Below are 24,858 nucleotides of genomic sequence, written 5' to 3' on the forward strand. Positions count from 1 at the left end.
GTCAAGTCACGTTTATTTATAAAGCACTTTAAAAGCAACAACAGCTGACAAAAGTGCTGGACAGGCAAGTTTGTACGACTTGGTAGACAACAAAAAAGACAACAAAAAGTGAGGATAACAATATTTGCAGGCAAACAAACAAATAGATAAATAAGACAATCAGACTGTGTTAAACGCCAGGGCATAAAAATGGGTTTTTAGGTGAGATTTAAAAACACTCAAGGAGGGAGCCAAGCGTATATGTAGGGGCAGCTTCCAGAGCTTTGGTGCAATCACTGCAAAAGCCCTGTCCCCTCTACTCTTTAACCTAGAATGAGGCACAACCAGCCGTTACTAATGTACTAAAGCTAAGCAAATAAAATCTATTTCATTGAATAGTTTACATGACCACAGCAATTAAGTAATAGCACAACTGTTGTTCTACCATGGATCATGTTCTGGGCAGATTTGAACTGTCATTCTCCTGCACCAGTGTGGTTACCTTCCTCATGAGCTCTCTCACCTGCTGCTCTGCCTCCATCTTATTGTTGTTGAACACCTGATATCTAATAACACACTTGTTCAATCCAATTCAAATTTATTTGTCACATACAATTATACAGAGTATATGTAGTGAAATGCTTTGTCCACTATCTTCATGAGTGAAAGTTACGGTATCTACAGAGAGAAGTTGAAATACAACATAAAAATGCAAGCAATATTAATCACCAAAAATAGTGATTTTCCCCAAATAATTTGCTGTTGAAAATACAGCATTTTACAACCAACAAGAAAAAAACAAAGCAAAATATAATGACCACCAGATGTACATGGAGTTTTGAAAATGCTGATTTTGCAAGAGAAGTGAAAAAAGAGAAGTGTGTATGTGTGTGTGTGTGTGTGGGGGTGTAAGCAGAAATGAAGAAACATGGCCAAACATTCTTAAGCATTCCTAAGGCATTTCTGGAGGCACAAAAAATGTATGCGTTGCTCCCCCTTTCTAATAACCAGGGTTCTAAATTAACACCCACCAACCCGCCAAATGCGGGTTAAAATTCATTTTGGCGGGTGTTAATAAAAACTTACTAGCCAGTTTGGCCGGTGATGCATGAGGCATTACAAGCATAAGGCTCTGTTTTCGGTCATATATCCCCCGGCAGTACTTCCTACATTTCCCATGACCACTGTGCCGTAATGCTACGTCGGCTGCACGCAGTTTGCAGTGAAACCAACACGAGAGACCATGGAAACGAACTTTAGAAAGTTACCAGCCACATTGGCTGGTGATCAAAAAAGTTCATTTAGAACCACTCCTCTGTTTTGTTGGTTGGCCTGGTTTACGTCACCTCCCCTCCCTTTCCCAGCATCCTCTCTGCCTCTATGACAAGAGGCAGGTGCTCTGATTCTCGGCTTGTAGCACTGCCCTAGCGGCCAATTCAAACACCTCCCTGACACCCTCCATCGTCTTGGCTGAGCACTCCATGTAGCCAAAGGCATCGATGTTATTGGCCATGTCCCAACCCTCCTCTTGTTTAACAGGTTCCTGGTTCCTCTTTGCTAGTTCTCGGCATGTGTGCTCGTCATTGCGCAGATCCTTGTTGTTGCCCACAACAATGATGGGAACGTTCGGACAGAAGTGTTTGATCTCTGGAGCCCACTTGTCTGAAATGCTCTTCAAACTGTCCCGGCTATCTATGGAGAAGCACAGGAGTACGACATCCGTGTCGGGATAAGCCAGGGACCGCAGTCTGTCATAGCCCTCCTGGCATGCTGTGTCCCACAGAACCAGCTCTACCTATTTCCCATCAACTTCAATATCAACAATAGCATTTTCAAATACAGTGGGGATAAACAATTCAGGTAACTCGTCTTTGCAGAAAAGTATAAGCAGTCTTGTCTTCCCACATTCAAAATTGCCAACAATGACTAACTTCTTCCGAATGGCCACAATCTTTTTCAGTTCAGGCATCCACAACTCTTCGTACTTTTCCTCAGTGAAGTGACCTCCCCCATTTCTCTTCACCATCTCATCTATTTTCTTCATCAGCTCCACAACTTGTGTGTGGTCATTGCTGTTGTTGTTGAATACATGGTATCCTCCACCACAGCTCTTTATCACTTCCCTTAGTTTGGGGTGGACAGAGTGCACATATTCATCAATAGTCTGACCATGCAGTTTATCACCGTGACTGAAGAGGACCATTGTGTACTTTGCAGCTCTTTTCCCAAAGAGTTCCTGTAGGGCTCTGACTGCCTTCTGTTCATTCCTACTAAACGTCCCCACTGCAATCATCAGCAGGAATACATGGGGTCCTGGAGACGAGTATGTCATACATTTCACTTTAACATCATCTGCATCTCCATCTTTGGGTAAAATACCAGGTGTATCAATCACTTTAACTGGTCTCAGACTGCCCATACACACTCCTTCACATACTTGTGTGACTGAGTTATTTGAGTGAAATGCTTCTCTCCCGAAGATAGTGTTGCCCACTGTGCTCTTTCCTACTCCAGTCTTTCCAACCAACACGATTCTCAGAGATGGACCTATAAACAACACAATTCAGTGAATTATGGGTATGCGAGATGGGCAAAAATAAATGAATAAATAAAAAATGCACCCTTAAAAATTGTTTGCACAAGTCTAATATTACAAGTCTAATACTAGTATCTCACTTATGCCAATAGGATATTAACTGTTCCTAAAAGAGGTCTTCATTAAAGAACAGAAGCATTCAAGTAAAATAAAGAATAAAACACTACACCACATGTATTAACCAAGGGTCAGAGTGATTTAAATCCCTTCTGAATTGCAGAGGGTATACCTGTAGCTCTGTGCACACACGTGGACCTAGATGTAATGTAATGTTATTGTAATGTGGCCTAATCCTCCTAAAACATAACCATGTCTTTGTCTGTGTATGTATGATATTATATTACATTGTATATGGCCTTAGACGGCATTGGCAATGACGTCTAAGGGGAATATTTTGCATGCCTTACACTATAAGGCAGTGTGTGGGAAATATTCTCCTAAACCCTTCAACCTAAGTAAGTATAAGTATAAGTATATATACTTTTTGGATCCTGTGAGGAAAATTTGGTCTCTGCATTTATCCCAATCCGTGAATTAGTGAAACACACTCAGTACACAGTGAACACACAGTGAGGTGAAGCACACACAAATCCCAGCGCAGTGAGCTGCCTGCAACAACAGCGCGCAGGGAGCAATGAGGGGTTAGGTGCCTTGCCCAAGGGCATTTCAGCCATGCCTACTGGTTGGGGATCGAACCGGCAACCTTCCGGTTACAAGTTCGAAGCGCTAACCAGTAGGCCACGGCTGCCCCCAATTTAGGTGGTAATGCCAGGACCTTCATTGCTTTTGACAGCTAGCCTGAAGTGTTTAGCATTGTCCCTCAATCCCAGGCAGAAGAAGTTTCAGCCAGCCAAAGTGTGGATGATTCCCCACGGACTGACTCGTGCCTCATTTGAGAAGTATGAAGCATCACATTGTGAAGGACTACTCGCATTTGCTTCTGGTTCACACAGTCCCAATCTGTTTACCCCTGGCTAAGAGTGCAACAAGAAACCCAACATGCAACAGTTCTACTTCTTATCCTTACCTCTGTCTCCTGTGCTTAATCACTTTTTTCACTCACCCCTCACACTATGAATGAGGTGTCTAAACCCGTTTCCAACCATCCTCCTCAAAGCCATATCTTTTTTAATTGCTCCAACAATCACACATGTGATTTATGCTTTGCTGCCTTGACTTCTGGTACATTTCCTTCTACATAAATTGGCTTGGGTAACACCGCTGCTTAAAAAACCCTCTCTCACTCCCACTTGAGTGGAGACCAACGGCCGATATCGCTCCTCCTATTCACCTCTAAGAAAGTGAGCCCAAACAGGTCTCAGAATTCTTCTCACAGAATGACCCCCTTCATCCTAATCAATCTTGCTTCAAATGGAGCCACTCCACTAAATGGCACTGTTGTTTGTGACTGAAACCTTAAAGATTAACTGAACTGGAATTTGAAGTAAAGGTGATATAACAGATGTATTTTATTTCTTCTCATTGGTACAATGATTAAAATGGCTGAATTTATTAAAAGGGATAAAATTGTACGTTGAAAGTGTTGTTGTTGTTACACGGGCGCCGCCATGTTGGATTTCAACAATCGGCTACGTCACTGGCATGGTAAGCTACTCTGCACTAGCACTAGCAGCCATAGCAGATAATGAGTCTGAGGCTAGCTGACATGGCTGAGGAAACTAACATTAGGCCTAGCTGAGTTACATATTGGCCATAAGCTGTTTATCGTAGGCTAGCCTACATCACAAAATCTCATACAAAATGAAACCAAACTAGTGAAACAAAGGCGAACACTTTAACTGGGGAAATTAATTTGGCATGAATCATACTGAACGCTATTTTGTCAATGAGCAGAAACACACACGACATTCAAACTATTGATAAGATGTGCACTATGGAAACTGGTCTGTAACTTTGGAGGAATAAATGCCATTGACTCGCGATATCCTGACTTAAAAAAACCCTTTTCTTGCTTACTTTATCGCAAACTCGGTGGGGCAGCTTGTCTTTTTCAATTCATAGAAGGGCGAGCCCACAGTCTATGTGCCATGGAGCCTAAGTTTCAACAGTGCCCAATGCAGTCACTGGTCGCAATTACAAAGTCCGGGAAGGTTCGTTCAATCTTTTAAAGTTTTAAGTGCAGTAGGAATAATATCTCGAAGTAGCCTCAGATGAGGTCCAGTGTTAGATAGGCTACCATACGATCCAACCTAGGAAAGGGCTAGCAGCTAAATACCTTGGAAACACTCTTATGTCAAACTCCACAAGCTAGCACTCCGACCATAGAGAGTATAAACCATGACTCCGACGATATCACAGATCGATAATAATGCGTTTACTAGCTGGTAACTAAACCACAGCGGGTCTGCAAACAGAATCCAATGTCCCTTTCTACGTACTCACCCTGAAGCCAGTTTTTCACCGTCTCAGGGCAGATTGTTGATGCGAGGGAGTTTAACTCGCAGTGCTGCTATCCAAGAGACTCGTGCAATATAAACATCCACAAGGTAAAAATCTGCAAACTCTCCACTAACGTTAGCCTAAAATAAACGGCAAACTCGTGTATCCTCAGTGTATCTGTGGTCAACTTGGGGTGATGAAGTTTTTAACAGTTTCAAGGGAGGGAGAGAGAGAGGCCGTGTGAGTTGCTGTTACGAGTGCCAGTAGTCCAGACTGCGTTAGCCTACATTGCCATGACAATGCGTGTTATATAGCTTATTTGTATATGCACCGTAGCCTTCGCATAGGCCTAATGTAGTGGTGGTGAGTGAGTATGCAGTTGTGTGGAGGATGTAAAGTAGGCAATGTGTGTGTGTGAGGGATGGAGGGAGACAGAGAGACAGCGTGCATGTTGCTGTCTCAAGCGCCCCTCGTCCAGTTTTCTACATGACCTGTAGGCTAGGTCTACAGTAGCCTGTTGTGCCGCACAAAATATACTGTATCTATGTTGTACATTGCACAAAATGTATACCCCCGAAATAAACACATACATAAATAAACATATTTTTCCCGTCACTTTGGCTTCCTCGAACATTTTCCCTACGTTTCGCCACTGCTTTGCAACAGATAGATTCCAGTGTCCATGCTCCGGCAGCGCCCACACAGTCATTTTCACCCAAATGATCCTACTGAAGGTTGAGCTGGAGCCTGAAACCGATCGTCCCCCATCTAGTGGTAATCAAGACACTACAGGCCTGTCCCTCAAAGGCTCAAATGTGTAACCCATGCCATTAAAATTACTAATTTTCGTGTATACATAATATGCTGCAGCTGTTGCCTATAGAACTTCTCAGGTCCTACCATGCCAGTGACGTCATTGAAACGGGCAGCGTTCTAATACTAACAAACGCAATGTTGGTGTTGCTTAAAACAGGCTACGTATTGATTTTTTTAATTACATTTTTTAGTGTCATTTATTTTTAATTGTCATAATCAACACATTATCAATGTTGATTATTTCAGTTCAGTTCATCTTTAAAGTGAGCCAAAGTAGCAGATCGGTCCTCAGTATTCATCTTGCTCATCTCTCATCTTATTCATCTCAAGGGGCGGGATAATCGGTTGTCTTTCAATTTCCCTCTGCACGCAATAGGATAGTGCTACAACTCATGAGTCCCATGCGTTTTCCCACCAGCGGTGCTAGTTGGCTAGTTCAAACTTTTGCCAACTTAAAAAAAGCTTAACTCATGTTACACTGTTCACCAACAGCAACATCTATTTTCTTTGTTTTCAAGTAGTTAAAGGTCTGCTGATGCGTGAGGTCCTCTAGATGGTGTCTCTCCAGGTCTGGGGATGTGTAGTGGTTCTGAGTGTGATTGTAAGCATCATGTAGCACCGATCCAACTGATTCACTGTAAGGGAAAAAACTGTCTCTTTCATTCAGTCATTTTAGAGTTTCTTCTGTCTTAAAAAAATGTATGTATGACTGTGGACAAAGATACCTCACAAGAAGTTTGTTAATTACAGATTACAGATAATGTTTATAGTTTTCTCTGTTAAGAAGGTGGAATTTGTGTGAATGTTGTTAAGTAGTGACATACCTAGATGCTGACAGAGATGACCCGTAACCAGAATCCCAGGACTTGATGCTGAGGAAATCAGGAATGTTAGACTATCATTTCAATCATTTCACATTTAACACAATGGACTGCTTAGACCACTAAGGTCAGGTACCTCTGTAGCCACATGGCTATAACTGAAAGACTGAGGGAAATGGCCTTAGGCCATCTGGATTATCAACACGTACAATTAACTTTAAACACGACATATCATGGACACCATATAGTCCATGAGCCACAGGCTCACTATACTCACTATATTTTTCTGAAAGCTACATATCTCTGGAGTATAAAATGGTATGATAGCAAGTTGGATCTTGTAGCTTTGTGGCTGTACAGGCCTTCAAAGTTGACCTCTGATTTGAAAAAAGGAAATTCCTCATTATTACTGATGCATATGTGGTGTTTGATGTTGGCATACATATTTTCAATCATTATGTGATTTTGCCCTTCATTTTGGTTGATAAAATTCAAGATTTATGTGTAATGAGCAAATCTACGTTTTCAGAGACACGTGTTGTAGCACTAATTGAAATGCCCACTCCCTCATTACTCAATGTATTTATACCCTCCTACCTCCCAGCACTTCAAATACAAATTATTCCATAGGTCTGCATTGCTATGCTATTTACTATTTGTAAATGTACTATTCGGAAACACCCCAAAATTCAGTAAATTAGTATTTTATTGAAACTACCCATAAGAGATATTCCAAGAGATCAAAACATCATGATTACCAATCACATATTACCTTTACATTCAAGGAATACCATATGAAAATTGTTCACATCACCACATGTACCCAGCTTAACATAAATATTATAATTTTATAATGCCCAGGGCAAATGAAATACATACAGTAATTTCCTGTGTATTAGCCGTATTGTGTATAAGCCACAGGACAGTGTTTTATGCAAGTTAAAAGAAACAAAACCATATACCATATTAACTGCCCCTGTGTTAACCTCATAGCTGAAGAAATTTTGCAAAATCAAAGCTGCAGCTAATAGTTGGGAAATTATGGTAATTGCATCACAGGTGCTAAAATGATCTACATTATACATTTCAGTTGTACTTTTGACTAGTAAGAATGTGGGAATGAGATGTAGATGAACTGGTTGGTGAAAATATTCATACTTTACACATTGTTATCATTATGTACTATTATTATTATTATTATTATTATTATTATTATTATTATTATTAGTATCATACTTAAAATTGTCTTTCATCTGATGTTAAAATCATTTCCATTGAAAAGAAATAATAACTATTTTCCAAGACTTGATCTACAAGTACATACATTTACAACAGTTTTAAAAATTCTACACAGTTAGATCTGATGAGACAGAAACTGAAATTGGATCAATCCATTTTCAGAGGAACATGAGTTCATTTGCATATCTACAGCAGGCAAAGCAACACAAGAGGTTAGGGATGATCTGATTCAGGCTCATACTACAGGCAAAGATCATGACATAGAGGCTGGAGTCAGATACACCTAAGCACAAATTCCATGATACATTGACAAAGCAAAAATTAAAGACATTTACGAGTCAAAAAAGAAAATACAGGCACATGGCAAGGCCATCATGTTAAAGACTGGACATGAAATAAGTCTTTTGTCACCCTCTTGGACCTTAACCATGGTCATTGGCGACACCTGAGGGGACCCCAAGGAAAACCTCTAAAGCAGCACTTGCAAAGCATTTGCAGAAACTTGCATCACTATCAGATAATCTTCCAGATGAATATAATACAGCAACAATCATTGATGGAATGTCTCTGGTCCAGAAGGTCAATAACAATGTCTCAACTTATGCAGACATTGCTGCTGCTATTCATAGCATGATCCGTAAAGAGGCAAAGCAGAGGCAGATCATTTTTTAGATTAAATTAGATTAAATTTAACTTTATTGTCATTGTGCAGAGAACAAGTACAGAGACAACAAAATGCAGTTTGCGTCTAACCAGAAGTGCAAAAAAGCAGAAAAGTGCAATGTGATATACACAGTATAGGCAGGTGGTGCATAGACAGGACAAGAAATATAGTGCAGTGTAGACAGTAGTATACAGTTGTTTTGCAGAAGGTGGTTTAGAGTAACATAAATTAAATATAAATATGTGCAGTGTATTAGCAGTTACCTTATAAGAGCAGAATAAATATGGCTATGTACTGTAATATGAACAATGTATGAACAACATGTACAGGTATGTGCAATGTAGTGGCGGTACCATTATAGTAGTAGTAAGAACAATATAGATATATGCAGTGTATTAACAGAATATATTACAGAAAAACTGAATAAATATGGATATTTAGTATGAACCATATAGACAGATATGTACAGTATGTACAGCTGTGTGGAGTGTGGTAACAGTACCATTGTAGTGCAGAAACAGTAACATTACAATAGTATTAATAATAAGTGTATGTGCAGGATGAAAAGCAGTAGAATATGGCTAAGTACAGTATAAGTGTAATTACAGTATGTACATTTGTAAATAAATGGATGGGATAGATGGGTGGGATAGGGTAGTGCAGTTGTGTGTGGGGGGGATGTCCGCCTCCTTGTTGTCCCTGTCAAGGTTGCCATGGTCGTGGACACCTCAATAGGCACAGACAAGGAGGCATCAGGCGGGGGCGGGGCAGGGGGTGATGGGGGCTTAGTTCGTTGGATGTCACCGGGATGCAGAGCTAGAGTTCAGTAGGGTGACAGCCGCAGGAAAGAAGCTTCCTCTGAACCTGCTGGTTCGGATGCGGAGAGACCTGTAACGCCTCCCGGAGGAGAGTGGGGTGAACAGTCTGTGGTTGGGGTGAGAACACTCTTTGATGATGCGCGCCTTACGCAAGCATCGCTTGCCCTGGATGGCCTCGATGGAGGGAAGTGAGGAACTGGTGATGTGTTGGGCAGTTTTCACCACCCTCTGCAGTGCTTTCCGGTCGTGGGCAGAGCAGTTGCCATACCAAACTGTGACACAGTTGGTGAGGATGCTCTCGATGTTGCAGCGGTAGACGTTCACCAGGATCTGAGGAGACAGATGGACCTCAGAAAGAAGAGATGCTGGTGAGCCTTTTTGATCAGGGTAGAGGTGTTGAGGGTCCAAGAGAGGTCCTCAGAGATGTGGACACCCAGAAACTTGAAGCTGGTGACATGCTCCACCTCAGTCATGTTGATGAGAATGGGTGTGTGTGTGCTAGCTTTAGACTTCCTGAAGTCCACAATGAGCTCTTTGGTCTTCTTGGTGTTGAGAGCCAGGTTGTGATCAGTGCACCACGATGTTAGGTGCTGGACCTCCTCCCTGTAGGCCATCTCATCATTTTTGCTGATGAGCCCAATCACTGTAGTGTCATCTGCAAACTTGACAATGGTGTTAGAGCCATGTACAGGTGTGCAGTCGTAGGTGAAGAGGGAGTAGAGGAGAGGGCTCAGCACACATCCCTGTGGTACACTGGTGTTCGATGGTTGAGGAGGTGCGATTATCTAACCTAACAGACTGAGGTCTGTTGGTTAAGAAGTCCAGAATCCATAAGTTTGTTTTTTCTTTTATCACATACACATATATTGGTAGATGTTTTTTCTTTACCTTGACATGTTTCGACGTATACTTCCATTTTCATCAGAAGGTCACACAGTGGAGTAGTGTGACGCGTTTTTATCAGCTGATGTTGTTACGGAGGTGTGATCCACCTGTTTTTTGACAGGTGGACCACACCTCCTGCATGCCAGAGTCATTAAGCAGGAGAACAACCGATACCACCGCTGGATAAAGGAGGCGATTGAAATAAGAAAGCAGAGCCCAAAGACGATGAACAGAGATGAGGGAGCGTACATGCTCTCCCATACCTGGAGTGCCGTCCTGGGGGGCGGCTGACTGACAGCAGGAGGTGTGGTCCACCTGTCAAAAAACTGACAGGTGGATCACACCTCCGTAACAACATCAGCTGAGCGGTGGAGCTACTCCACCGTGTGTCCTTCTGATGAAGATGGAAGTATACGTCGAAACATGTCAAGGTAAAGAAAAAACATCTACCAATATATGTGTATGTGATAAAAGAAAAAACAAACTTATTTATCTCAAGTGTAGACACAATGAATGCAATACAAGTAGTCCAGAATCCAGTTACAGAGGGAGGTATTGATGCCCAGTTCACTGAGTTTGGTGATCAGTTTGGAGGGGATGATGGTGTTGAACGCTGAGCTGAAGTCAATGAACAGCATTCTTACATACGTGTTGCTATTGTCAAGGTGGGACAGGGCAGAGTGAAGTGCCATAGAGATGGCATCCTCTGTGCTCCTGTTCTGACGATGATGAATTCAATGAATAGATTAAACTAAAGATCCTTTGTACTCGTTTCAGCTACAATTTAAAAAAACATTTGTACTGCAGACCTATGTATGTCATCATTTAACATTAATTTCAACTCGCAATTGAAAGTAAGGAAGGTAGAATAGTAATGATCAATAAGGTCTGTATTCAGGTATTGCCATAACATGTTGCTCTGAAAACTCAAACTAGCTTTTTTTTGCACATAAATCTTGAATTTTATCAACCAAAATGAAGAGCAAAATCACATAATGAGTCAAAATATATATGCCAACATCAAACACCACATATGCATCAGTAATAATAAGATTTGGATTGTTTTCTAGGCTCTTATGAGCGTTTTAACAAAAAAAGCCAATAGGCGGAATTTCCTTTTTTTCAAATCAGAGGTCAACTTTGAAGGCCCCCCCAAGTGGTAGTGATGACCCCCTGTGGCTCATGGACTAATATCACTTAACTACACTGTACATGTTTTCCAATGTATCTCTATGTATGTGATGAATGAATAACACTCCTTGAATTAACACAGTTTCCTCTTTTTTAATAGTGGGGAAAGCCAGTTCACAACCTCCAGACACTTTGAGGTGGCCTTTGAGTTGATCTGATCCAAAAATAAATGGGTTTTCCTTAGCTTGTTGTAAGGGTCTGGTCTTGTCGTTGTGTTTCCCTGTCTAGTGTTGTATTCCATCATGTCTGCTCCTCATGTTACTCCTGTTTACTTCCTGTGTCCTGTTCCATGTGTTTGTTTATCCTTGCCATGTGCTTCTGCTCATTCTCCCTGTCTCTGCCCCTCACCTGTGCCTAGTTCCCTGATTATTTTTTGTCTTCACCTGTGCCTTGTTTCCCCAGTGTATTTAAGCCCTCATGTTCCCTCAGTTTTGTGTTTATGCTGTTACTTTATGTTTCTAAGCTTAACCATGTCATTGTTGTGCACTTGTCTTGCTGCCTGCAAAAACGTGACACTTGTGCTACACAAAGTTTTTGTGAAAATTGTACCAATTTTTTTCTTCATTTTTTTCTTGTATTGTTAACATACTGCACTGCAATAGCCTATGGTGCAGTAAATGGAAGCTCTTGATAGATAGCACATGCCACTAATGTCTAAGAAAACAATATTCTTGTGCATAGAGGAAACACTAGCTGACTACGGAAATGCACAAGAAAATACAGTACATAAACACCTTGACTGAAATTAGTAATTTTAAGGCTGTAAAACACTGTAAAACACTGTAAAACAAGTAAAATTAGATAACTTCAAAAATATGATTCTCCAATGTCCCAAGCCCATTCTTTCCTCACACTCACTCTGGTTAAACAGTTGACTCTCATCAACAGCTGAAATGAGCTGCACTGTAGGATTCTGTAGGAGTTGAGTTTGTGATGTTTCTATACCCACCTTTCCACTTCCCCCCTAAAGTCAGGTGGTTTGTCTAATGACCAGTCACTCTGGGACAGGCTGCTGGACACATTGGAGCTTAGTTTCTTCATGATGTCCCTGTGAGAATCACATAAGTCACAAGTACAGCAGGGAGAGGTTCAGCAGAAGATGAGGAGAATTGAGCTACAAGCTCAGCTGTATAAACTCAGCCTTCCTGTGAGGCTTCTCTGGGTCACCTTCCTGTCCTTTTCTCCAGATCCTGTCCTTCAGGGAGACTCATGTCCTCAAGGAGCCCTTCTTGACTCTATTTCTCTCAGATCAGATCAGATCAGCTCACTTCTGAGATCCGGAAAAGAAAATGTCAAGAAAGAAAGATTACATAAAAATAATCATAAGAACTAGATGTACCGCAGAGCGCTATACATGAAATGAGTGGTTATGGAATGGGTTGACATGGCCCCTTAAGATCAACATACAAAAAAAGGTGGTCCTCCGATATTCACAGAAAACTGTGTCCGCCATACCCTCCTTTCGGGGGGTTGGGGGCGTCTACAGATCAAAATGAAAAACGATGGTTTCATGCTATCCTTGTGGGGCTACATGCCCACCACCAAGTTTCGTGCACCCCGGTCTTTCAGTGTCCCTGTCCCAGTGTTCATAGTGATTTTCGGCAAGGTATACCACCTTAAAAGGTTAGAGTTAGAGAAAACCTTATAGCATCGCATTGGGGGTAGATTTTGTGTTTAGCACTCTACTTATGTCAGTTAACCTATACAGGGATTTATTACACGTGAATAGGCTAACCATCCTAATAAATATACCCCCATGCAACACTTCCATGCAGGGGCATAGCCAGAGATTATAATTAAGGTGTGCCTGTGAGATTTTAGGTGGCCTCAACCCAGTGAAAGTGAGGGGCGCAGAGACATGACAGGTGGAACCGATGAGCAAAATGCCAGCAGACAACCACCTATGCCCCCAATGGACCGACAGTGGTCCGCCAGCTTCTTGCTATCTGGGAAGGAGTGTCCAAGGCAAGCTATTCATGTTAAGCTTGTTATGGCAAGCTATTGATTGTTTATTTTTTTTGTCCCTACAGCAGGTTAAAATTAGCCTAGAAATCTAGACGTGCCTCTAGTGGCAGCCAGGGCTAGTCTAGCAACTCTCCGTTGGCTTGTGAGCTCCAGAAATCGAAACTTAATCAGGACATTGAAATCGTGTATAGAGTCGTTTGGTGGGCTTAACATAATGATTGATGGCAGAGTTGCAACGGTTTGGCTTGAATTCCCTGCTACTTGAAAACAAATATCCTATTGCGTCCTATTGCGTGCAGAGGGAATTTGAAAGACAACTGATTATCCCGCCCCTTGGACTGAGCACTGCGAATGTGGGTCTGGCTCGCCAGGCTACAAAAAACTCAGTTTTTGAGAGATTAAGCTGAAGGTGCCGATCTTTCATCCAGGCTGAAATATCCTTAAGGCATGCAGAAATCCGGTGGGAAACGCTAGAGTCATCAAGTGGGAAAGACAGATTATTATTGTTATTGTTTAACACAATTGTTGTCCACTAGACCACTGTGTTACTGCTTACACTGACACTGTTTACTGGCTATATTAGCCCATATTTACAACCTCTCCCTTCATCTCCCAGTCTGGACTGTGGTCTAACATCACATCGTACTTGACCAATGGCTGATATCCTATTACTGCAAACCTATCCTTGCACTGCTGCTATAATTCTTATATTACTATGTTTACCTTTTTGTCCTTTTTGTCCATATAATTATACTACAACTGTTATATTACTACGCTTACATTTTTCTCTTATATTGTCCATATTTAATGCTGGTCGCTAGACTTTAACCCTGCACTGTTGCACTTGTTTGCACTACCACACATCTTATTGAGCACCTTACCACTGCATATTGAATCACAGGGTCAGTCCCTGCCCTGTCATTGCAAGCGCCTCATGCTTATACATCCTCAGTACATTCATGTGGATCCTTGTTTTAGGATCTTTAGTGTCTTTTACTGTTCTTTTTAGTCATGTGGATTTGTTTTTTTTTATCATCCTGTTTATGTTGTTGGGCGTGGTGTCATAAGCTACTGGAACCTTGAAATTCCCCTTGGGGATCAATCAAGTATCTATCTTTCTATCTATCTCTCTATCTATCTAGCTATCTACCACGCCTGTTTAAATGTCCGACCGTGTTTAAGCTTTTCAAGACAAAAATATTACTTTGTGTACCTCCATCACCTGTGCCTTCCGAAGCCTTAGGTGTCTCTTAATCAACTAATTAATTAATCTGATTTAATTGATTTGTAGATGCCATTGGTCAAATGAATGGTCATGAAATGTATATCTGAGTGTGTCTTGAAAGAAAAGAAAACATTGTGAAGCTTAAAATGATAGTCCTAAATACTGTATTTGTGCATAGCTTCTCACATGTGAAAAGTGTGGTGCAACCTGGCAGTGGTGGACCTGCCATTTTTGTAATGCAAATGCAAAACATATTGTGTGCCATTCTGGAGGAGTTGGACTACCAACATTTGTAGGCTCCAGGTATTGGCTTATGCTACCAGTAGTGACACTGACCCTTGCCAAATGTGAAACTAGTGAAAAATCAGTCCAGATGGATAAATATGGAAAAATGATCAGTTGCCACCACCTGTAGAACCATTCCTGTTTTGGGGGTCGTCTCATCATTACCCCTCTAGTGCACCTGTTGTTAATTTTATTGACACCAAAAATAACTCACAACCATCTCTGTTTTGTCACTTTTTTCAATATAGTCATTATATAAGAAATACATTTCATTAAAAAAAACATCTGATTGAAGTAATTAATTTGAAAAGTTGATGTTTTGAACTTATGGGAATAGTCAGGGGGTCTATGTGGTTTCTGTGGGATTGAAATGTTACTTTTTGGAGAGTGGTTGGACTGTCTTTAGAGGTCATTGAACATGGAGAAAAATTATGTCTCTATTTTTTTACCTGTTTCAACCCTATTTTTGTGAAATTGTATATTTCACTATAATGAACACCATAAATTTTGCCTAAATCACTGGCTATGTTGAATAAAGTTCACAAAACAGTTATTTTCTTATTTTCAACAGTATGATTGTATGTCAGTATTATGATTGTATGTCAAACAATTAGAGATAAGATCAATAACCAATCAGTTTTACCAAATACACATACTCCATTGCTGAAAGATAGCAAAATCACAGTATCACAGATAAGACCTCAAACAACATTTTATTAATTTACATATACACAACATATTAGATCTCACCTCCACAATTTCCTCATCAAAATCTGCAACTAGTCTACTAAACCCTATTCCTACTCACCTTCTTAAGACTGCTCTCCCCTTCCTGGATAATGTTTTGCTCTTGATTATAAATAATTCAATGCTATCAGGGCATGTACCGCAGTTGTTTAAGACATCTGTTATTAAGCCCTCCCTCAAAAAACCTAGCCTTGTATCGATACTGGTCCTCCTAGACCTCAGCGCTGCCTTTGACACCATAGACCATGACATACTACTTAGGCTTGAATGAATTAACCCTGTTAGCCAAACTTGACACATGTATAAGAGATATAAAGACATGGATGACGAATAATTTCCTGCTTTTGATAAAAGAAAGTCATGGTTTTAGGTTCTAAAAAGATGAGGGATATCCTATCCACATGACAGGCTACATATAGTGATCTTCCACTGACCTCATCCACAAGTGTTAAAAACCTAGGAGTTATAATTGACCAGGACCTAGCACTAAGTAATCACATAAAACAGATCACCAAAACTTAATTTTACCATTTAAGGAACATTTCAAAGATAAGGAAGTCCTTATCCTTACCAGATGCCGAGAAATGAATCCATGCTTTTGTCACCTCAAGGATAGACCATTGCAATGCTGTACACAGACCAAACACTGGCTGTAACTAGATGTACCGCAGAGCGGTACAAAATATGACCGCTGCTCAGTCCAGCACATTTTTTCCACAAAAATAAATCACGCTTGTCAAATTGTGTTAATTTCCTACTTTGTTCCTTTTTTGTGTGTTTGTAATTGAGTGTGTGCAGAGTGTGTGGTTGTTTTTGTGTATATGTGTTGTGTGTGTGTGCTTGTGTTTGTGTATGTAGGTGTGTTTGTATGGGTGCATGTGTGTTTATGTGTTTGTGTGTGTGTGCGTGTTGTGTGTGTGCATGTATGTGTGTGTGCTTGTGTGTGCGTCTTTATGTATGTGTACATAAATAAAGCAAATCAGGGAACCACTACTCTTTGCGATAAGTACCATGGGATCTTTAACAACCATGGTGAGTCAGGACCTCAATTTAACATTCATGCAAAGGAAAACATCTCCTGCAATACAGTGTCCCTGTCACTGCAATAGGACATTGGCTTTTGGCCAAAGGGAAGAGTGCCACCTACTGGCCAGCCACCAACACCACTTCCAGCAGGAACCTACTCTTCCAAGGAGGTTTCTTATCCAAGTACTAACTAAGCCTGCTTAGCTTCAGTAATTCAGCAAAGTCAGGGTATCTGCTGGTCTGGCTGTTGGCTAAAAACAAAAGGTGAAAAGCATATATGATTCTAACTGTCTCACTGAATTGCATTATGCACACTCAATTCTCACTGGTATCTGCTAGACAACAAGTACCAAAACATGATTAGTTCATAGATTTCACATGTAAAATACATTTTATACAACCCCACCCCCATCTTGCCTGTTCATAATTCTGAGAACCTAATTTTTTGCTTTTTAATTTTTAACTAGGTGGCGCTATACATGAAATAAGTGGTAATGGGATGGGTTGACATAGCCCCTTAAGATACAAAAAAGGTGGTCCTCCTAGGCCCTACGGTTCTCGAGACATTCACAGAAAACTGTGCCCGGCCACCTACAGGCCAGTTGGTGTACAGTAACATAAATTAATTTATTGTACGGCCCCCCATGAATGGAATTCCACAAAACGTGGCGTGCATTCAGAGGGTGTCATAATGATCCTACACTTCCAATTTCGTGCAGTTTTGACCATGTTAGGTCACAGATACCTGCGATTACAACACCTCATTTTTACATTTTTGTTTTTAACTAGGTAGCGCTATACATGAAATGAGTGGTTATGTAATGGGTTGACATAGCCCCTTAAGATCAACATACAAAAGAAAGGTGGTCCTCCTAAACCCTACGGTTCTCGAGATATTCACAGAAAACTGTGTCTACACTACCCTCCTTTCGGGGGGTCCAGTCCAGCGGGGGGGCTACAGATCAAAACGAAAAACGATGGTTCCATGCTATCCTTGTGGGGCTACATGCCCACCAAGTTTCGTGTACCCCGGTCTTTCAGTGTCACGGGAATCCTTGAAAGAAAATTGGCCATGCGAAAAAGAAAAAGAAAAAAAAAATCTGACTAAACCTACGTATATGACCGCCGCTTCGCTGCGCGGCGGTCATAATAATACCTGTCTAAAGAGCTTACAGCTTATACAAAATGCAGCTGCTCACACACACAAAAAATATGAACATATTTCCCCCATCCTAGCATCTTTCACTGGCTACCTGTTAAATGTCATTGACTTCAAAATATTACTCATAGTTCTTGGCTGGTTGCCTGCATTGAAAGAGGACACCTCATGAAGACGCTCTTTTGTCTGCTTCTGACAGAAGAAGCACTTATCTATGCTGGCAGCAGCTGCTGCTGAACAAGTGTACAAAGTCCCTCTAGATGGACTTGATGCAGTTGCAGGTGTTGCTGCAGGTTCAATAGATGGTCTACCACGTTTCTGAACACACTGTCCTGCCTGCTTCACATGATTTCTAGTAGTGAATCTTAGCATGCTGCAGATGCTCATTGTTACAGGTGGATTTGTAGCAGTTCCTGTGCCAAACTGCTTTGTTCTGTTGTAAAATAACTGCACTGTAACAATGTAATCGTTGGCTGATCTGTGATCCTCATCTCCAATGTCTCTCATGGACAAAATATGTTGGAATACAGTATGTGTGCCATCACCTGACTAACAGAAAGACACACCTCAGAATATAACTAGACTGTGCCACCATGAACTATGAAAATGTGCTTGCTTAAATGTAGAAGGCTAGAAGGTCACTAATATTGCCAACCATGAAGAACAGATCATGTGCTTCAGGTTATTCAATATTCTAAATTCTATCACTGCCAGCTATCAACAGCCAACTGTCACTGGTAGTCAGGGATGGATTACTGCACGGGCCTACCGGGCCCAAGCCCAGGGGCCCAAGGAGTCAGGGGACCCAAGCCATTGCATGGAATCATTGCCTCAATATCAACACATAGGCTATGAATCTGATTGAATTAAAGTATTGGCCTTCCCCAAAATGCACCAGAATACATGAAATCACATCAAATAAATATTAATTAAAATAAATAAAAATTCCCCCGCAACAATTAGTGGGGGGCCCTTAATACATCTGGGCCCAGGGGCCCGAAAGTTCATAATCTGTGATATTGATAGTATTGATATTGAAGTATTATTTTTTTAAGCGGACAATTTCGAGAATTTTAGGCACAATTTCTTATCTTGTTAAAGAGATCAATCATCAGCCTAAAAATGTTTTATAATGTTGTATTGTTTATGTGGTCCACTTTTGACCACTTTTGGCACCGACCCCTATGCTATAATACCAGTAATGTGAGGTTTATGGACAAAACACCAAATTTGACCTTTTATGAATTTGACCTTTGATTTGGATCCTTCAAAACCTTCAAAAAAATGGAGACATGTTTTTTTTTCTCTTAAGAACCCCTAGAACAAAGATATAATACTCTCCAAAAATTAACATGGGAATCCCACAAGCCCCGAAATTAGACACATACTGTAGGCCCCCCTACTAGAAGACATATTCTTCATAAAGTGAATTACTATTGTCTCAACAATATAACAGGATCATTTAACTACCACAAAATATCCCCACAGACATACAGAATGAGTTGATGCATGTTCAAATGCAAGTTCAAATAGTCTTATAACAATAACAATTTTGCACTACAGCTTTGTATCACTTCCAGTTTATCATGATGACCATCCTTTATATCTTAGGTCTGCTCAATCAATTTTTCAGCATGCCATAGACAAGAGTATAAAACATTCACACACAAAAATGGCATTATTAAAATGGGTATGAGAGTATGCATTTGAAATTGAAGACAATGTCTATATTTGGTTTATTTTTTAAGTTAATATATTGTATATTAATATATTGTATATTATGTTAATATATTGTATATATATTGAGAAGCACCATCATATTCAGATGCAAGTTCAGTATATTATGCTATTACAGAACTTTCTTTATGTACAAGGATACAAGGACACAAGGAGGTTTATTGGTCACATACATACAGTAGCAATACTAACGTAAAGCATGTAGTGAAATTTCGTTTGGTGTTCAGCTTTTTCTGTGCAAGTGTGAAGAAAGAAAGATCAAGAAATATTTTAACAAATAGCAAGAGGGAATAAAAAGTGCACTGTTTGTACAGTCCATGTGCAAGTGTGTGAACAAAACAAAAAGGTTCATATAGTCTTGTGTGTGTTCAGGATACGGATTGCTTGAGGATAGAAGCTCCTCCTCAGTCTCTCTGTTCTGGTCTTGTAGCAACAGACGTTTGCCTGACCTCAGTCTTTTGAAAAGTTCATGATCAGGATGTGACACAGGACCAAACTGTAACCTTTCTATCTTCCATTAATTGTCTTACAAAATATAGCTTTCATAAAGGTCAACACACTAAGTCCCTTTTACTTTGTTAGGTCCTTTGGCCTGATTTGATGTCTCCATCTCCGTCCTCTGTCCCCCTACTCAGCAGGGGATGTGTTGCTCCCCCTTACTAATAATCACTCCTAAGTTTTGTTGGTTGGCCTGGCTTATGTCCCCACCCCTCCCTTTCCCAGCATCCTCTCACCCTCTATGACAAGAGGCAGGCACTTTTTTTGCTGGCTTGCAAGGCTAGCCTAGTTGCCATTTCAAACACCTCCCTGACGCCCTCCATCGTTAAGGCTGAGCACTCCATGTAGCCATAGGCATCGATGCAAATGGCCATCTCCTGGCCCTCCTCTTGTTTAACAGGTTCCTGTTTCCTCTCTTCTAGTTTCTGGAGTGTGTCTTCGTCATTGCGCAGATCCTTCTTGTTGCCCACCAAAATGACGGGAACTTTCGGACAAAAGTGTTTGATCTCTGGAGCCCACTTCTGTTGAATATTATCAAAACTTGATGGGCTACTTAATGAGAAGCACATGAGTATGATGTCCGTGTTGGGGTAACTCAGAGACCGCAGTCTGTCGTATCCCTCACAGCCTGATGTGTCCCACAGATCCAGCTGCACCTGTTTCCCATCAACTTCAATTTCAGCAGTATAGTTATCAAATACAGTGGGGAAAAATTCTTTAGGAAACTGGTGTTTGCTGAAAACTTCAAGCAAACAAGTCTTTCCACATATATCGGCAACAATGACTAGCTTCTTCCGGATCATTTTCAGTTCAGACACCCTCGCCTCTTCGTACATCTCCTCAGTGAAGTGACCGCCCCCATTTCTCTTCACCATCTCATCTATTTTCTTCATCAGCTCCACAACTTGTGTGTGGTCATTGCTGTTGTTGTTGAACACATGGTATCCTCCACCACAGCTCTTTATCACTTCCCTTAGTTTGGGGTGGGCAGAGTGCACATATTTATCAATAGTCTGACCATGCAGTTTATCACCGTGACTGAACAGGATCATTGTGTACTTTGCAGCTCTTTTCCCAAAGAGCTCCTGTAGGGTTCTGACTGCCTTCTGTTCATTCCTACTAAACGTCCCCACTGCAATCACCAGCAGGAATACATGGGGTCCTGGAGTGGAGTACTTCATACATTTCACTATCTCTTCTTTAACATCATCTGCATCTCTATCTGTATCTAAAATACCAGGTGTATCAATCATTTTAACCGGTCTCAGACTGCCCATACACACTCCGTCACATACTTGTGTGACTGAGTTATCTGAGCGAAATGCTTCTCTCCCCAGGATAGTGTTGCCAACAGCACTCTTTCCCACTCCAGTCTTTCCAACCAACACGATTCTCAGAGATGGACCTACAAACAACACAATTCAGTGAATTATGGGTATGCCTATGTGATATGGGCAAAAATAAATAATACCACATAGCGGTAGAAAATATGACCGCCACTCAGTTCTACACAATCTCTCTGCAAAAATAAATTACGCTTGTCAATTTGTCTCCATCTCCTACTCAATCCCCTACTCTTGCAACTTTTGTTAAAGGGACACCAGGCAACATTTTCGTGTTAATTACTCATCTTTGTAAGTCGGTATATGGTTAAATGACTCATTACAGGGCGAATGAAGACTCTCTCGCCCGCCCCTACTGCCTGTAGGAAGAATATCCCACTTGCAAGTTCAGTGTATCGTACCCGCCGACCGAAGCAGAATCAGTTTACATCCTGCATCCACAGCACAGAGGCAGGCTAACGAAACGCTAGCGATTGTTGCAAATGTGTGTATAATGGCGGAGCCGGCGAAGAAGCAGTGAAAACCCTTGACGGAAGATGCAAAGAAAAGGAAAAGAGCTTCAGAACGAGCGAGGGGGAGTTTCGTAGAGAAAAAGCATCAGGCTTGCCTGGTGTCCCTTTAATGTGAGTATGTGTTGTACGCCTCTGTGTGTGTGTGTGTGTGTGTGTGTGGGGGGTGCTTACGTGTGCATGTCTTTATTGTGTGTGTGTGAGTGTGTGCGTGCCTGTGTGTGTATACTGTATGTTTATGTGCGTGTTAGATGCAGAAACATACACACAGACTCACACACACACACACACACACACACACAGGCACGCACCTATACATGCACACTAGGGATGCAACGGTACAGTATGCCCATGGTTTGGCATGTAATGGTGACACTAATTTAAACAATTAATTAACTTTATTTTGCCTATAGACAAAAAAATGGTAGTGTGACTGACTAACTAGGCGTTTCGTTTTTAGCCTAACTTTAAGGTAGTTTTCAACTGCTTTGTTCAAACAATCAGTGGAGAGAGACATTACTGATATTATTGAATAACTGTCTAGACCTAGCCTATGACATTGTAGACCTAATAATTTTTCCATCATGACAAGGGAAATAACCAAATACACCCGCGAATGTGACTCTCCAGCTTTTATTATAATCCTATCTGGGATGTATTAAGCATGTTTTTGGCGTTATAAGGATGATGCCAAGCTACCGGCCGTATTCCCATAAAAAGTGGAAAGAATGGGCTGGGGGAACCTATAAAACTTCATAGTTTTACTTTAAATGCATTTGAAAGACATGTGTCTTGGATGCGAAAAATGTTTATGTTGACGGGGAAGCAATTCTGTCCATAGTGTTTCAGTAAACTGGAAATACCTCAAATGGTTGTAATGGTCACCCATGAAAATGATTTGTTTTCTTTTGAGCATGTACTCATTGTATGGTACGGGTAAAGAGGACTGATTTCACACTGGTGAAATGAGGAACTCCCATTGATTGTTCTTGTACCAAACTGGGTAACACTTTACTTGACAGGTGAGTTCATAACACATTCATAGCAGCTGTCATAAACTACACATAAAGCATTCATGACTGTTTCATGAGACATGACTCAACATTCATACCAAACCTTTCATGAATGTGGAAGACAGAACGACGACAACTTGTCAAAATAAAAGTCCAACAATCGCAAAGCAGCATTGCCGTTTTTGTAAAGTCTACATCGAATGTCACTTTACTATACAAGTTGTGAAATATTCATAATCACCGAGTTTAACACTGGGAGGTAAACTAGCCTACATTTAGCTGACTCGTATTTGTGTAACCTGGAATGGTTGGACATTCCAAATAGCAACAGATGAAAAATCATCTGCAAAGGTTACAACATAGGCTACATTTTTATGAAACAAAAATTATTTGCTTGACTATGTTCTGTCTTTTTGGCACTGGACTAGCCCAATGACTCAGATGTGATGTGATCAGGTAAGAGGAGGTTTGGAACAAAAACGGCAATGCTGCTTTGCGATTGTTGGACTTTTATTTTGACAAGTTGTCGTTGCCTTCCTTACGTAAACTGATGTCACCTGGCAGGGCTTCAGTGATGTCATTACCTGTGGCTAATTGGGTAAACTGAACACCTGTCCTCACCTTTTAGAGGCTCAATTAGACCTCTGAAGTTCACCTAAAAATAACCCCCATGTTATTTTCCCCTAGGAAAATTGCAAGATGACCGATCTCAAAGATGGCAGCTTTTTTTAGGCCAACAACTCCCTTAGGGGGAGCTGAGGCCTGTTATGCTGCCATAACTGTTTCAATTAAACGCCATCAAACTGAATAAAATGTGAGCACCGGTCAGGGAGTACAAGGATGACGCAGGTATGTGACTGCCAAGCTGACAGATACAGAGTCACACACACAAACACAGATTGAGAATCTACTTCGATGTTTGTGCTCCACACATAGGGCTAGCCTGTAGGGAGCAGTTAGGTTCTTCTCTGTGTGCTTTGGTTTACAGTACAAGTTGCTATAGGCATTACATTACGAGTTGCTTTTAGTGTAGTTTAACCAACCCCTAGATGAGTTGAGAAAATATGACTTGGTCATTTCAAAAGAGGGTTCGTAAAGTACCTTTTCTGATTGTAAACATTGAGGATGTCTCTTGAGGGTTCTGTATGAAAACAAACATTAAATAACAATCTTTAAACAATGGTAATGAGAGAGAGAGAGCATTGTTATTGTGCCAGCACCGTGCACACTATCACGGTCTCCCTCATCTATTAAAGAATTGCGAAGACTATCGAGTAGACTGATCTGTATTTGTGCCCACCTGCTCGATGACATCATGTGTCCTGTGGTTATGAAGTAAACACCTAGAGCAGATTGCTGATTGGTCAGTCCTGCAGTAGAACTCCAGCTGTCTGTGGTGTTGTTCACAAAGGTCCTGATGCAAGAGGTCCTGCAGCCAGTGTGTCTCCAGGTCCGGAGATGTGTAATGGTCCTTCACATGAGTCCCACAGTAGGAAGCCATGCAGGTCAAACACTTCTTGACAGCTGTGTCACTGCAAGCATCACACAGGTCCCATTCAGATACTCTGCAAGGAAAGAATAACAGTCTCTTTCATTCAGTCATTTGAGAGGTTATTCTTCTTCTGAAAAAAAAAAATGTTCTGTCTGACCGTGGAACAGAATACCTTGAAGCTATTGTGTTAATCACAGATCTGAAAAATTGAAGCAGTGATTGGCTGTTCTGGTTAATGTGTGTTCTCATATGTGTTTGCAGTCTTCTCTGTTAAGTCGGTGGCATTTGTGTGAATGTTGTAAAGTTTTGACATACCTAGAGGCTGCCACAGATGTAGCATAACCAGAATCCCAGGACTTGATGCTGAGGGAATCAGGGATGTCAGCCAATCATTTCACATTTCCCACTCTGACAATGGACTGCTTACATCACTAAAATCATGCAGACACC

General features: G+C 41.1%; 2 protein-coding genes across 2 annotated transcripts; both read right to left on the bottom strand.

Moving 5' to 3' along the window:
- Window positions 1-1,075: 1,075 nt before the first annotated feature.
- Window positions 1,076-24,552, bottom strand: LOC125286436. Its single transcript, XM_048231529.1, has 4 exons — window positions 24,217-24,552; window positions 24,018-24,057; window positions 20,324-21,456; window positions 1,076-1,774 (listed from the first exon to the last, which is right to left on the bottom strand). The coding sequence occupies exons 1-4, from the start codon at window positions 24,415-24,417 to the stop codon at window positions 1,358-1,360; spliced, it is 1,791 nt and encodes a 596-aa protein (XP_048087486.1). The 5' UTR covers window positions 24,418-24,552; the 3' UTR covers window positions 1,076-1,357.
- Window positions 1,785-12,620, bottom strand: LOC125286790 (GTPase IMAP family member 4-like). Its single transcript, XM_048232067.1, has 6 exons — window positions 12,577-12,620; window positions 12,359-12,457; window positions 10,482-10,533; window positions 9,630-9,663; window positions 1,911-2,526; window positions 1,785-1,788 (listed from the first exon to the last, which is right to left on the bottom strand). Exons 1-6 carry the CDS (start codon window positions 12,618-12,620, stop codon window positions 1,785-1,787), a joined length of 849 nt encoding a protein of 282 aa, XP_048088024.1.
- Window positions 24,553-24,858: the final 306 nt, after the last annotated feature.

The sequence above is a fragment of the Alosa alosa genome, chromosome 21, assembly GCF_017589495.1.
Source record: "Alosa alosa isolate M-15738 ecotype Scorff River chromosome 21, AALO_Geno_1.1, whole genome shotgun sequence".
NCBI classification, from domain to species: Eukaryota; Metazoa; Chordata; class Actinopteri; order Clupeiformes; family Clupeidae; genus Alosa; species Alosa alosa.

Coding starts and splice junctions, on each gene's coding strand:
- LOC125286790 (XM_048232067.1), bottom strand. CDS start 12,620: ATGAGTCTCCCTGAAGGACAGGATCTGGAGAAAAGGACAGGAAG. Junction 9,664..10,481: donor CCCCCAGGACGGCACTCCAG/GTATGGGAGAGC, acceptor CTGTCTCCTCAG/ATCCTGGTGAACGTCTACCG. Junction 2,527..9,629: donor CTACCGCTGCAACATCGAGA/GCATCCTCACCA, acceptor TGTTGTTTATAG/GTCCATCTCTGAGAATCGTG.
- LOC125286436 (XM_048231529.1), bottom strand. CDS start 24,417: ATGGCTTCCTACTGTGGGACTCATGTGAAGGACCATTACACATCTCCG. Junction 24,058..24,216: donor CACATGATGTCATCGAGCAG/GTGGGCACAAAT, acceptor GTTTTCATACAG/AACCCTCAAGAGACATCCTC. Junction 21,457..24,017: donor AATGTTTACAATCAGAAAAG/GTACTTTACGAA, acceptor TGTTGTTTGTAG/GTCCATCTCTGAGAATCGTG.